Raw genomic sequence first — 15,192 nt, 5'->3', positions numbered from 1 at the left:
GAAGAAACATAGACCTACTCCAAGAAGAATATGGAAAATTCATGAAAAGATTCCAAAACTCATAACATTTCATGACAAATGAAACCATATTTTAACAGCCAGGTTACAAAGAAAAAGGTACACTGGCCTCCATAAGCTACCTTGTCTTTCCACTTTTTGGCTTCCAGATGCATTAGGTGTACTACCTCTCATCTAAAAATTGTGGTGGACCTCACTTTTCCATTCTATCTCCTGAGAAAGTGAATGAGGACAGCAAAATGATCTGATGGAAATATAGCTTCCTCCTCTCATGAGCCTACCACCCTTTATCCTAACCCTCATCCCTACCCTGTATAGCCCCACTCCCTGCCTGCACACATCTGTATTTTGGATTCAGTTACATGGGTGGGTGCAGGTTTTGTAGAACCTGAACTATAGATAATTTGAGTAGTTCTCTTTCAGAAAATTATTACAATATTATGAATACAAAATTAGGTATGAGCATGAATATTTATTTAGAATAAAAAAAGAAATCACAGTAAAATCAAATCTGAAAAATCTGAAAAATACTGCAAACATTACAAAATGCAGAAAATAATACAGAAGACTTTTATTTAATAAACTCACTGACACACCCTGTAATGCTTTCCTTCCACTTTTGGCTGCATATTCTTTGATTCTTCATGTAACAACAAATCTGTATTTTTTTCGATAAAAAAAATAAAAGAATAATTCAGTCTCCCAAACATAATTGATCAGATTTGTTTTTAGTAGTAGTAGTGAGATGCGTAAAACATGAAATGTCAACACAGACATAATCACCATGTATAGACCTGCTAGAAGTTTTATGTCCTGTAACACAGAATTTCCGATAAATTCCATTTTGTAAAATTCCCATCAAAAAATAAAATAATGTAGGGTACATTTGAATTGTATGAGATGTATTACAGAGTATATTCATGATAGGCAAGAACTTCCATTTCGAATGAGTGTTGATGTTAATGGAATCCTCCCCTTGTAATTTTAAACATCTGATGATTGGAAATACTTTCTATAAACCAACTTCTGGAATTATATACTTTGGACCCTGTTTCTCATTTTCCACCTGTATCTTTCTGGTGGTAACCATGTAAGACACATTTGTGTCATGATAAGACCCTACATACTTGAGGGAATCAGCCCGTGGATATTTGGATTATTCCAACTATACCTAGGCAGCTAGTAATTTAACTAATAGAAGAGATTGAAACTATGTAAATTTATACCTCTACACCCAAGTTTAGTGTGTCTGCAAATCAGCTTGCCCTTGACCTGCTTTGAGATAGCATTCCAGGGACGCCTGGGTGGCTCAGCGGTTGAACATCTGCCTTCAGCCCAGGGCATGACCCCGGAGTCTTGGGATCAAGTCCCTCATCGGGCTCCCTGCAGGGAGCCTGCTTCTCCCTCTGCCTGTGTCTCTGCCTCTCTCTCTCTCTGTGTGTGTGTGTGACTATCATAAATAAATAAAAATTAAAAAAAAAAAAACATGAATCCTGGAGTCAGCCTTCCCAGGGAAAACCCAATTCCAGAGCAAGTTGTCTGTAGAGTATTTGAATTAATAATAACATTGTAACTAGTCTTTGAGATAGAGAAAGTTATTAGATAAAAAAACAAACAAAACTTCAGTTTTTTAAAGGTTGAATTGCTTTGTGAGACATTTTGTTTTAAAGAAAAAATTGGGGAGAGGGGCACCTGGGTGGCTCAGTCAGTTAAGCATTCACCTCTTGATTTCAGCTCAGATCATGACCTCAGAGTTGTGAAATTGAGCCCTGCATCAGATCCTGTGCTGGGCGTGGAGCCTGCGTGATTCTCTCTGCCTCTCCTTCTGCTCCATTCTCTCTCCCTCTGAAAGAAAGGAAAGAATTAATTTGGTTCCTATAAGAATTTCATGTACAACAACATATTTCTCATATCTCACATATTTTATTTTACATAGGAACTTTGCAATCACAAATTTCTACCCATATCTGACTGATGTCAAAATATGATAAATTCAGGAAATAACCTGAATGTGAATGAAGTTGTCAACATATAACAACTAAAAATTATTGCAATTAATCATCTGATCCAAAATATACAAGATTATTACTAGCTGAAAGAAACATTTAGAATGTCAAAAACCTGTTACTTAATCTAACTCCTTGTAACCAATTTTTTAGATATTTTTGTGTTAACTTAAAACCTCCACAAAGTAGGTTTATGAGACATACTCATTTACTTTTTCAACATATCTAATTCACATTATATTTATTATTCAATGTGTTTATTAAGCACCTACTCTATGACCAGCAGTTCTTGGAAAGGACTGAATTAATAGTGAACAAAATTGACAAAATTCTCAGCCTTCATGATTTACATTCTAGTTGTACATTCAAGTTACTCTAGTTGTATCATTGAGAATATTACTTCCAAAAATAGGAAACATTTGAACATCATGTCATTTGTATTAATGAGATATTGAATGCAAGAAATCTTGAAGCAGTGCGTATGTTTGGCAAACCTCTGTGAAGAATGTGGGGGTAATTTTAAGGGTTTCCTGACCAAGGTGAAAGAAGGAAAATGTGTTGTTTGTTTTTTGGAGAGTAATAAAAGATTTTCAGGGGTCATTTTGGCAACATGTAATATTCCAGTTTTGTTTTAGTCATTAACTAAAGTACTTAATCCTTTGGGGAAGATAACACTCTCCTGTAACTTTGGTACTAGAAATAAGGAATTAAATTTAGGTATTGGGAAAATAGTTCTCATTGGTTTTAAAGATCAACATTCTATTTTTTAAAAGTACTCAAAGTATAGGACATGAGACCAAGGTTTAAGTTCCAGTGCAGACACGAAGTGGCCATTCAGAAGTTGATTTCTGTGCTTCTGATATGTATTAGTTTAGATTATCTATTTTAGCAAGCATTTAAGCTAGTTGAATACATTTAAATATCTTCAACAACTTGATTTATATTTGTGAAAAACCTCTTGAAATCCAACTGCATAGTTCGTGCATCACCAAAGTAGCTTTAATAATAAGCATCTCCATTGTGTTAGAAACATTGTGGAATTTACATTTAAACTGATATTCATTTGAATATGCTCCATAATAAAATTTATATAATTGCTCTATAATAAATACCTTATTTTATTCAGATCCAATATTCAGAGACTATTCATAGCTGCAACTTAGTAAGCTGTCCTTTGAGTAGTTGAAAATTAGATGTTTCATCCTCTTAACTTTAATAACAAAGCAACTGTTGGGGTTTTTGAAAGCTAAACTTAAAGGGCAATTTTCAAAATTCTCAATTTTTAAAATACCTGACAGACATCATTTATATAATATGAATATTGGCAAGAAGAGTCCTAAAAAACTCATGCAGAAGCAAGTCCAGGTGTGTAAGCTCATGAAATAAACCCTAGATTTAATATTTTATCCAGGATTTTTGAAGGTTTCTCATTTAATATTAATGAAGCTATAATATCTTCCTGTTCCATTTCCCCATCTAGAAGAGGACTAAAATTTTACCTACCCCCAAGAAATTGGCACTGATAAGTGAGAAAATCACCCAAGGCTCCCAAGGCAAACATTATACCCTGGAAATAAATTAGGCACATCTGGAAGGAACATTAAAAGTCTTTTAGGCCACTTGGGTACAGCTGCAATCATTTGTTAGTAAACGATACTCTAGTAGCATAGATGAATGCACTTTTAAGAATCCATTTTACTCCCAAAGAGAAACTAAAACCTTAGGAGTTTCCCACTGAATATTCAAAATATAATGAAATTTAAATCACATTTGGAATAGGTCCGCTTTCTTTTCACTTTCTAGTTCTGTATTGATACATCGTTTTTTGCTCATCGTCTCTTGAATTATCCTCAGAAGTCAGGAGATTAATCTTCATTTTCATACCCATTAATACTGAGCACCAGAACCTATATGAACTCTTACTGCTTTCCATTGCTATCGGTTGTGTGGTGTGTATAGGTAAGCCGAGCCATTCTTAGATTCTTTTTTAAAATACTTTAGATTGTTTCCACTGCTAATATTTCAGGGCTCTCCATTTGAAGCCACAGGATGCCCACTTAATTTGTAACAATTTTAAAAAGAATAACTGGACAGACAAGTGAGTCACATCATTGAAATTAGTTTCAGCCCACTGACAAATGGACTACTACAGACATTGGGAAGATGTCTGGGCAGTTTCCTGTTGCTGCAGTGTTCTGTAGCAGAAAGAGTCCTGGGTTACTAGGGTGAAATCTATCAGGAAAGGAAAGGAATGGGGAGGCAAAATAGATCCAATTTCAGAAACTAATACTTTGAAACCACTTCCTGCTTATCCTTAGGTTCTTCTCCAGTTTTTACTTGGTCGTATTATGAAAGATGATATAGATAAAAGGACAAAAAATAATCCTGGCGAAGATATTCCAACTCTGAATGATACTTTCTTTAATGTCAAGTTATTTGGTAGAGTTAATGTGGAATGCCACTTTTTCCAAACACACCTTATCAAAGCATATATTATTCAGTATGTCTTTAACAAGATTTCATGTACAAAAATAACGATAATTAGCTACAGAGAATAATCACTTGTTTCAGAGTACCCATTGCTGCTGTTGTCTTCTGCTTGTCACTGGACTTTTAAGTGAAAAACATTTTTATGCCCTGTGAGTGACAGCTTTTAAATTAACAGCATTTCACATTATTCAGAAGAGAGTACGAAAGAGAAACACTCCAGCATGCTTCTCACTAGGAAGTTGGACCATGTTGTCATTCAAGAGAGAGAACTGTGGAACCTGCATGCCCTACAGGCCTCAAGAAATATGCTATTTCTCACTTTCTAGGCCTTCACTGCTATAACTCACGGCTTAATGCAAGACACTCACAGGCTTCTACACATGAAATTTGGCACAGTATCCTAAAATATTGAATTTGTCTATTTTGTGCTGTCAACCTGCTGAAGACCAAAATTCCTATCAGAGCCCAAAATATAAAGGGTAGCAATATATTTTTTTCCTTTAACTTTCATGACTTGGGCCTCTGACAGAAGCCTTAATTTATTATAACTACTACAAGGGGCTACATTTTAGCATCAAGTACTGTAAGTCAGCCACAGACACACAAGCCTGCCAACTCTAATTCATTTGGAATGAGGTGAGATTCGATCATTTATTTTCCCACTGAGAAGATTTGTGTTGCCTTTTAAAGTGAAAAAACTCAATATACCTTTAGAAGCTATTCAGGATTCATTGAAATTTTGTTGACAATCATGCTTTTAGGAATAAGCGAATATGGCATGGACTAGAATAATCAGATGTTATAGCCAGAAATCATTGTTCATTCCTCCGACACTTACCTCAGTGACCTAAAAAAACTGACCATGTAGAAGTGCTGACCTACAATCTTCTGGGAGAGAGAAAGTATGCTTGGGAGGTAGAGTTGGTCAAAAATATGTAAAGGATAAATGAAAAAAAAATAAGATTTACGGACTAAAAAGATATTTTAAATTTTCCCAAAATACTTAGATCACCAAACTATTGCTTTCATTAAAGGTAATACTTTCATTGATAAAAGTCAAATCAAAATTAAATAACTCTTGAGCTCCTAGAAAATTCAAAGAAAAGTACTAAAATGTGAATAGAAGTGTTTATAATACATATGAGGGAGACATGAAACACACATATAACTAACATACTAAACAGCAATGTAAAATAATTATAAAATTTATGTATGACTTATGAATGAATTCTGTAGTCAATAAGTGCTAGGAGAGATTGGAAAGGAAAATAAAACTATAAAATGTAAGAAGACAAATAGTTTTAGGATTTGAGAAAAAGAGAAATTATATAAAATCTTGGTGAATTTTTTTAAATAAATGTTCCCAATGTTCAGATACCAAAGTTCTTTCATCTTTCTCTTTACGAAGGGATGAAAACTAATCTACAAAAGGAAGTATTTTTTTATTGGAAAAAAATCACTTAGATCAGATTGCTAGCAAAAATACAGATAGAAAACAAATTCTTCATGAACACAAATGCCAAAATCCTAAACAAAATATTAGCAAGATGAATCCTCCAATATTTAAAAAAATTATAATTTAGCTGGGCATATCCCAAGTATTCAGGGATGATTTAACATAAGAAAACCTTTTATTATGATTTCCTCATATTCACAACTTAAATTTGAAAACCATATGTTTATCTCAACTGATGTAGAAAAGCACTTAATAAAATTCAACTCTCATTCTTGAGAAGCCTCTCAACAATAACGGAGCATTTCTAATCTGATAAATTACAGCTACAAAATTTGCAGCAAATATCAAATTTAATTGTGAAGCTTAAGCAAGATTTCCACTAAATTCAGGATTAAGATAAAAATGCTCATAACAATGAATTATCTGAAAAAGAAATAAAACAATCCTACTTACATAGCATCGAAAACAATGAAATACATAGGAATCAATTTAAATTGAAAGATCTGTATACTGAAAAAGTATGACATTGATGAAATTGAAGAAGACAACATAGATGGAGAGATATTCTATGTTCGTGGAGTAGAATTAATATTGTTAAAATGTCCATGCTAAATATAGCATGGATTCAGTGTAATCCTTATCGAAATTCCAGTGGCTTTCTTTTTTTTTTTTTTTTACAGAATTAGGAAAAAAATCCTAAAACTCATATGGATCCACAATAGACCCTGAATAACCAAAGCAATGCTGAGAAAGAGCAAAGTGGGAGGCATGATACTTTCTAATTTCAAACTATATTACAAAGTTACAGTAATCAAAACAATATGGTACCAGAAAAAAAAAAAAAGACAAATCAACCAATGGAACAGAATTGAGACCCCAGAAATAAACCCATGCTTATACAACCAACTAATATTTTCAAAGGAGCCAAGAATCCTCAAGGGAAAAAAGATAGTCTCTTCAATAAGTGGTGCTGGGAAAATTGGATATTCCCATGCAAAAGAATGAAACTAGATCCGCATTTTAAAACATTCACAAAAAATTAATTGGAAATGATTAAAGACTGAAACCATAAAACCCTTAGAAGAAAACATAGAGAAAATTCTCCTAGATATTGGTGTTGGCAGTGAATTTTTTGGATATAACATGTAAAGCACAAGCAACAAAAGCAAAAATGAACGAGTAGGGATTACATCAAATTAAAAGGCTGCTAGACAGCAAAAGAAATGATCAGCAAAATGAAAAGGCAACCTATAAAATGAGAAGATATTGCAAACCAAATGTATGATGAGGGGTTAATATCCAAAATAGATTAGGAACTCATACAACTCAATAGCAGAAAGACCATTCAATTTTAAAAATGGGCTAAGGACCTGAACAGACATTTTTCCAAGGAAGGTATTCAGATGGCCAATGGGTTCATGAAAAGGTGCTTACCATCACTAATTATCAGGAAAATGCAAATCAAAACCACAATGAGATATAACCTCGTACCTGTTAAATGACTATTATCGAAATGACATAGATAACGGGTGCTGGTGAGAATGTGGAGAGCAGGGAATGCTTGTAGACTGTAGTGAATACTTCCATCAGTATAGCCCCCATGGAAAGCAGTATAGAGTACCTAAAGAAATTAAAAATAGAACTATCTGTATGACCTATCAGTTCTACTTCTACATATATATCCAAAGAAAATGAAATCACTGTCTTGAAGAGATAGCTAAACCCCTTGTTCATTGCAGCATTATTTGCAGTAGCCAGGACATCCTCTGTGTTCAATAGATGAATGGATGAATGGATATATATATATCTCACATTTTCTTTATCAATAAATATATAGATACAAATATAGATAGATATATAAAATGGAATATTATTCAGTCACACAAAAAAGGAAATCCTGTCATTTGTGACAACTTGGATGAAATTTAAGGGTATTATGATAAGTGAAATAAGTCACACAAAGAAAGACAAACACCATATGATCTCACTTATATACAAAACCTGGAAAAAAAAAAAAAAACAAGCTTGTAAAAGCAGAAAAGAATAGTAGTTACCAAAGGCAGTAGGGCAGGGGAGGGAAGAAATGGGTGAAGATGACTTAAAGGTACAAACTTGCAGTTACAAGATAAATACATTCTGAGAATGTAATGTACAGCATGGTGACAAGACTGTGTTGTATATTTGAAAGTCACTAAATATAGCTTAAAAATTTTAACTGTGTGAGGTGATGGATGTGTTAACTAAACTTATTGTGGTAATCATTTTACAGTGTATACATATATCAAATCATTATGTTGGTTCACCTTAAACATAAAATGTATTAAATTAGTTATATCTTAATAAAACTAGGGAGAGAAAACTGCCTTTTATAACTAATTCAACACTGTACTTAACGGTTATAACCAAGAAAATATGATAGTAAAAAAAAAAAATTTGGAGCACAAGGGCCACTCCTTGCTATTTACCCCAAGGAGCTGAAAATTTGTCCACACAAAAATGTGCACCCAGATATTCATAGCAGCTTTATTCACAATTGCCAAAACTTGGAAGCAGCGGACATGTTCTTCAGTAGGTGAATAAATAAACGTGCTGTGATACATCCTGGCGATGGAATATTATTCAGTGTAGAAAAGAAATAAGCTATCACACAATGAAAAGACATTGAAGATAGTAAATGCATATTACTAATTGAAAAAAGCTAATCTGAAAAGTACCCATATCACAGTGTCTTGATTACCGTAACTTTATACTGACTTGAAGTTGGGTAGTGTCAGTCCTCCAACTTTGTCCTTCCTCTTCAATATTGTATTGGCTATTCTGGATCTTTTTGCTGCTCCATATAAATTTTTAGAATCACTGTCTGTATTCACAAAATAACTCACTGAGATTTTAATTTGGATTGCATTGAGTCTATAGATCAAGGTGGGAAGAATAGACATCTTTTTTTTTTTTTTTTTAGTCCCTTTTTTTCCTGTAAAAGTCCCTGGTAAAACTTTTTTAAAATTTTAATCACAGTGTAGTTAACATGCCGTGTTATGTTTACTTCAGGTGTACAATATAATGACTTAAAAATTCCATGTATTGCTCAGTGCTCATCAGTATAAGTACTTTTAATCCCCTTCACCTATTTCACCCAAGAACTGACATCTTGAAAATATTAAGTCTTCCTTTCCATGAACGTGGAATATATCTCCATTTATTTAGCTCTTTGATATCTTTTGTTGGAGATTTGTAATTTTCCACATATAAATCTTACTATACATACTTCATTAGATTTCTACCTAAATATTTCATTTTGGGGGAGCGTTATTGTAAACTATACTGTGTTTTTAATTTAAAAATCTAGTTTTTCATTTTGGTTATGTAGAAGAGAGATTTTTATATTAACAATGTATTTATTAGCTCCAGTGTTGGGGTTGTTTTAATCATTTCTTTCAGATTTTTTACATACACAATCTGTCATATGTGAACAAAGATAGTTTTATTTTTTCCTCCCCAGTCTGTATACCTTTTCTTTTTCTTTCTTTTTTTTTTTTTTTTTTTTTTTACTTTTTTTTAAGACTTTTTTTTCTTTTGTTCTAGGACTTCTGGTACAATATTGAAAAGCAGAGCTGAGAGGGGACATCCTTGCCTTATTCCTGATCTTAGTAGGAAAGCTTCAAGCTTTTTACTTTTAAGTATGATATTAGCAATAGGATTTTTTTGTAGATATTCTTTACCAAATTGAGGAAATTCTCCTCTATTCCTTTTTTTTATCAGGATTATGACAGTTGCATGGGTTTATATGTGTTACAAAATTTTGCAAATCATACACTCTAAATACATATGGGTTATCACATATCAGTTATACCTCAAAATTTTCTTAAATAGTTCAAAATAAAAAAAAAATCTAGCTCTCCCCCACTTTTTAGATAACAAGGCTTAGGAGCCCCATATTAACTCCATTTTCTCTTTCCTCATGTTTGTAGAAGTGAAGCCCTGCGTCAAATAGGAGTTACTGACAAGACGTGAAGGCTGTTCCAATCTGAGACAAGAGGAACACTGGCTGGAAAAGCCCCATTTCCAGAATTCAGGATCTTCATTTCTCTATCCTCGTTTTCCTACCTCTGCAACAGCCAAAGAAGACTACAGGAAGTCTGCAACACCTTGAGATTATTTGCTCTGACAATGACCTCAGCTACAGGAAATACACATATCTGGAGGTTCTCTGAAAGATGTGGTTGCACTTTTTTAAAAGATATATTCCATCCACTTACCCAGGTCCCTCCATTGCCTACTTACTTCCTCCTTCTCCGGTGCTTCTCCTTTCTTTACGTAGATCTGAGTTTCTGGTCTATATCGCTTTCTTTCTCTCTAAAGAACAGTGAACATTTCTTGCAGGCCAGTTCTGTTGCTAACAAATTCCCTTAACTTTTGTTAGTCTGAGAAAGTCTTTACTACTCCTTCACTTTCGAAGGATAACTTCACAGGGTGCACAATTCTATGTTGGTTGGAGGGTTTTCTCTCAACATCTTCAGTGTATTTCATCCAATTTTCTACTTGCATGATTTCTGAGGAAAAGCTGAGGGTAGTTCTTACCTTTGCTCCCCTGTAGGAAACATGTTTTCTTCCTTCTGTCTTCCTTAAGGATACTTAATTTATGTTTGATTTCTTTTTTTTTTAAGATTTATTTATTTATTCATGAGAGACGATTGAGAGAGAGGCAGAGACACAGGTAGAGGGAGAAGCAGGCTCCACACAGGGCGCCCGACGTGGGACTCGATCCCAGAACCCAGGATCACGACCTGAGCTAAAGGCAGACGCTCAGTCACTGAGCTACCCAGATGCCTCTCTGATTTTCTGTAGCTTGAAAATAACATGACTAGGTATATTGTGAATAAATATACCACGCACTTCTTCTGCTTGGTGTTCTGTGAGCTTTCTGGATCTGTAGTTTGATATATGGCATGATTTTGAAGAAATTTTCAGTCGTTATTGTTTCAAATATTTCTTCTTGTTTTTTTTTTCTTTTGTTTTTCCTACTATTTCTATTACAAGTATGTTTTACTTTTGTCATTGTACACAGCCCTCAAATACTGTTTTGTTTTGTTTTTCAGTCGTTTTTTTTCTGTTTGGTTTTTAGTTTTGGATGTTTCTATTGAGAAATCCTCAAGTCCAGGGATTCTTTAACTGCATTCTGTCTAATAAGTCCATCAAAAGCATCCTTCATTTCTGTTGCAGTTTTTATCTCTCACATTTCTTTTTGGGTCTTCTAGAGAATTTCCATCTCTTTGCTCACATTACTTATCTACTCTTGTGTGCTGTCGACTTTCCCCATTAGAACCCTTAGCATATTAATCATAATTGTTTGAAATTCCAGGTCTGATTATTCCAACATCCTTGTCATATCTGAATCTGGTTCTGACGCTTCCTCCATCTTTTCAAACTGTGTTTTTTGCCAGTCTTGTAATTTTTTTTTTCTTGATAGCCAGACATGATCTTCTTTCTGGGTAAAAGGAACTGATTTCAGGCCTTTAATAATTTGGGAGTAAGGTATGGGGGGAAGAAGTGTTCTACAATCTGTGATTAGTTTTCAGTGTTTTAGACAGCCTTTGCATCTGGACTGTGAACTTCACACAGGCCTTTCAGGTTTTCTGCTCCTTACATGAGACAGAGCGGCTGATGTGGGGTGGGTTTTAGATATTCCTCTTCCTCTGTATGGAAGGCTAGAGCCAACTGCAAGGGAGTGTTTTCCTTCCTGCAAGCCAGTTAGGTGCTGATAACACCCCCAGCGGGTTAGAACATGGTTAAATATTTTCTCCTCAGGACACACCTTGTTAGATGAACAGAATGCTTTGGCATATTTCACAAGTTTCTCCTCCCTCTACCAGAGAGAGGTAGGGGGGATCTTTCTCCAGTATTCACTGTGAGAACATGGTTAGAGTTTCAGAGTCGGTACACTCCAATGACTAGGTGCCCCTGGAGCTTTTTTCTCTCTGACTTGCCCACCTGCACCTCTAGAAACTCATCAATTACATTTCAGGTTTTTTTGGTGTTTTTTAAAGATTTTATTTATTTACTCATGAGAGACACAGAGAAAGAGAGAGACAGAGACACAGGCAGAGGAAGAAGCAGGCTCCATGCAGGGAGCCTGACGTGGGCCTCGATCCAAGACCCCCGGATCACACCCTGGGCTGAAGGCAGGCGCTAAACCGCTGAGCCACCCAGGGTGCCCCATACATATCAGGTTTCTGCAGAAGTTTCTGTGATTCTCTGTATTTGCCTGTCTGTCTCTCTAGTCTGGGGGAGGAAGTTTGCCCCGTGACCTGACTTTTCATATTAATCTAAGAAAAGTTGATTTTTCAGTTTGTTCAGCCTTTTATTTGTTGTTGAAATAGAGCGGCACCTTTCAACCTCCTTACATGCTGAACTGGAGACTAGAAGGTCCCAGATGATTTTAAAAGGAAAAAAAATTCTTAATTCCAGCGCCTGGAGACATCATCTTGGTGTATATTATTCTAAGTCTTTTATTCTGTGTGTGTCTCTGTATTTATGTATGTCTGTGTATGCATAAATATGTGTACCAGTTCTGTACACACACACTTCTTCCACCAAAAACTGATCACTCTTCTTTTAAAAAAAAGTATTAAAAACATCAAACAGTGAGACATGGACCAGGACAAGGTATAAGCAATACATATAATCAACAAATGATTGGTATGCATACATTTTTTTAAAAAAATTCACCGATTAATAAGAAAAAGATAAATACCACAAAGAAATAAGCAAACATTATAAGCTAATGAATAATATTGGTTCAATATTGATTTAATGAATAATATTGATTATTCAATACAAAAGGTCCCTCCTCATATAGAATGGAATGTACCATTTGAACACCAATGAAATAACATTTCACACTATTCAGTTTAAGAAAAAAGTAATCTGGGCAGCCCGGGTAGCCCAGCAGTTTAGCGCCACCTTCGGCCCAGGGCGTGATCCTGAAGACCCGGGATCAAGGCCCACATCAGGCTCCCTGCATGGAGCCTGCTTCTCCCTCTGCCTGTGTCTCTGCCTCTCTGTCTCTCTGTGTCTCTCATGAATAAATAAATAAAATCTCTAAAAAAAAAAAAAAGTAATCTGACAATATCAAGAGTTGACAAGAACATAGAAATTCACTGCTTATTCACTGCTGGCAAGAATAAATTAGTAAATTGATTTGAAAAGCAACTTAACAATTGATGATAAAGTTGAAGATAGATTATCTTTATGACCCAGCAATTTTTACTTCTAGTTACACATCCTAGAGAAACTTTCATGAATTATATAAATATACTAATTCAAGACTGCTTATGCAGCAGTGTTTGTAATACTGAGAAAAATTGGAATAGCTTATGTCCAAATGTAGAAGAAAAGAATGATGAACGATGGTACCATTCACAGAAAATGAGTAAAGTGGGGCTACATATACCAACATGGGTGAAGCAATGAAAGCAATAAGCAGAAGTATGTATTCAGTATAATACCATATACATAAAACTTAAACCGTATTATGATGTAAAATTATAATAAATGTCCTGGAATTTTAAATATAAAGTTCAGGAGAGTGGTTTCCTCAGAGGAGGACAGCAGTAAAGGCAGGTAAAATCAGAGGGTTTGAATTTTAGCTTCAATTGTATAGATAATGTATTATTTTTTAGGTTGTGTAGTAGGTGCATCAAGGCATACTGATTTTCTGAATGTTTTAAGTATTTCTAATTAAATTTTTAAAGAAAGCAAAATATGTGGAAATTCTTACGGTTTTGATATGAATCTCAGATCAGGAAACTAAAAAAATCTCACATTATTTTTCATGACTTATATGAAAATAATATTTAGAACGGAATGATTAAGAATTAAAATTCATTAGCATTTGACTGCAATGCAGTCTGTTGGCAAACTAGAAATTTGAATTGTAAACACATTTTTTTATTGTGTTCTTGTAAACATAGCGTTATGTTCTGATAATTATTCAACATAATCACTGATTTGTGCAGTTTCTGCCAGGGTTAAAAAATTCTTGTTAACACTCTTTGATAGAACAAAGACATTTAAAGAAATGTTATAAGATTTTGGTGTTCCTAGTCAGAGTTAAATATCCTATAAATAAAAAATAGAAAATAGAGTAACCTAGACATAATGGGCAGAAGATTTTAAACTGAATTTCTTAGCTATTAATATTATTAATAATGTATTATTAATCAGAGAGATCTTTATCATGCCCAAGCCTTAGATGAGCAAAGGGAACCAATCACTATTCAAGATCCCACCCACCGGGGATGCCTGGGTGGGTCAGCTGTTGAGCACCTGCCTTCAGCCCAGGGCATGATCCTGGAGTCCTGGGATCAAGTCCCACATTGGGCTCCCTCCATGGAGCCTGCTTCTCCCTCTGCTTCTCCCTCTGCTTCTCCCTCTGCCTGTGTCTCTGCCTTTCTCTCTGTGTCTCTCATGAATAAATAAATCAAATCTTTAAAAAATATATCTCACCCACCATCCTTGCTTGCCAAGTTCATGAATTTTTTTAGAAGCATTCAAGAATGTTGGCACACTTAATTTCTCCACTGAAAAATGTAAAACTGTTATTATTTATCCTTTGATTACATTCATTGTGCTTGACAAAGTCAAGAACATTAAAGAAAATAATTCTTTCCCAGAAAACAAAATCTTGTGGGGGTGCCAGAGTGGCTCAGTGGGTTGGGCATCTGACTCTTGGTTTCAGCTCTGGTGGGGATTTTGATACCCTGGGATTGAGCTCTGCATCAGGCTCCGTGCTCAGTGGGGAGTCCACCTCTACCCCCCAACTTGTACACTCTCTCTCTCTCAAATAAATAAATCTTAAAAAAAAAAAAAAACTTCTGGAAGTGCACACACACACAAAATACATAATGGAAACACAAAAGAGTATTTCCAGTGAAAACAGAAAAAAAGATCAAAAAGTTTTAGTGGCCTTTTACTAGGAAAGATGTGGAATTCACAAACCATATTTTTTTCACAAATCCATGGTTACTGGATTTTCTGAACATCTTAATGAATTCTAAAAAAAAAAAAAAATGAATTCTACTAGTTGGATGAAAAGAGCCATTTGGGCTATAGAGATTTCCAAAGAAACATATTTAGCAATTTTTCCATTTAACACTTAAAAATAAACAATTGATCATTGCTTCTATAAATCTTGCCCATAGCTTTTGTGAATTCCTAATTACC

General features: G+C 34.6%; 1 protein-coding gene across 1 annotated transcript in view; it reads left to right on the top strand.

The window, feature by feature from the left end:
• LOC111095067 (serine/arginine repetitive matrix protein 1-like) overlaps window positions 1-10,651 on the top strand; it is a 104,274-nt gene extending 93,623 nt beyond the window's left edge. The window contains exon 4 of the mRNA XM_038532127.1: window positions 9,939-10,651. Coding sequence (XP_038388055.1) covers window positions 9,939-9,961 — 23 coding nt within the window. The 3' untranslated portion in view covers window positions 9,962-10,651. The remainder of the gene's footprint in view (window positions 1-9,938) is intronic.
• The last annotated feature ends 4,541 nt before the right edge of the window (window positions 10,652-15,192 follow it).

The sequence above is a fragment of the Canis lupus genome, chromosome 3 (assembly GCF_011100685.1).
Source record: "Canis lupus familiaris isolate Mischka breed German Shepherd chromosome 3, alternate assembly UU_Cfam_GSD_1.0, whole genome shotgun sequence".
In the NCBI taxonomy this organism is placed as follows: domain Eukaryota; kingdom Metazoa; phylum Chordata; class Mammalia; order Carnivora; family Canidae; genus Canis; species Canis lupus.
This window is presented reverse-complemented; position numbering and strand designations above follow the sequence as displayed.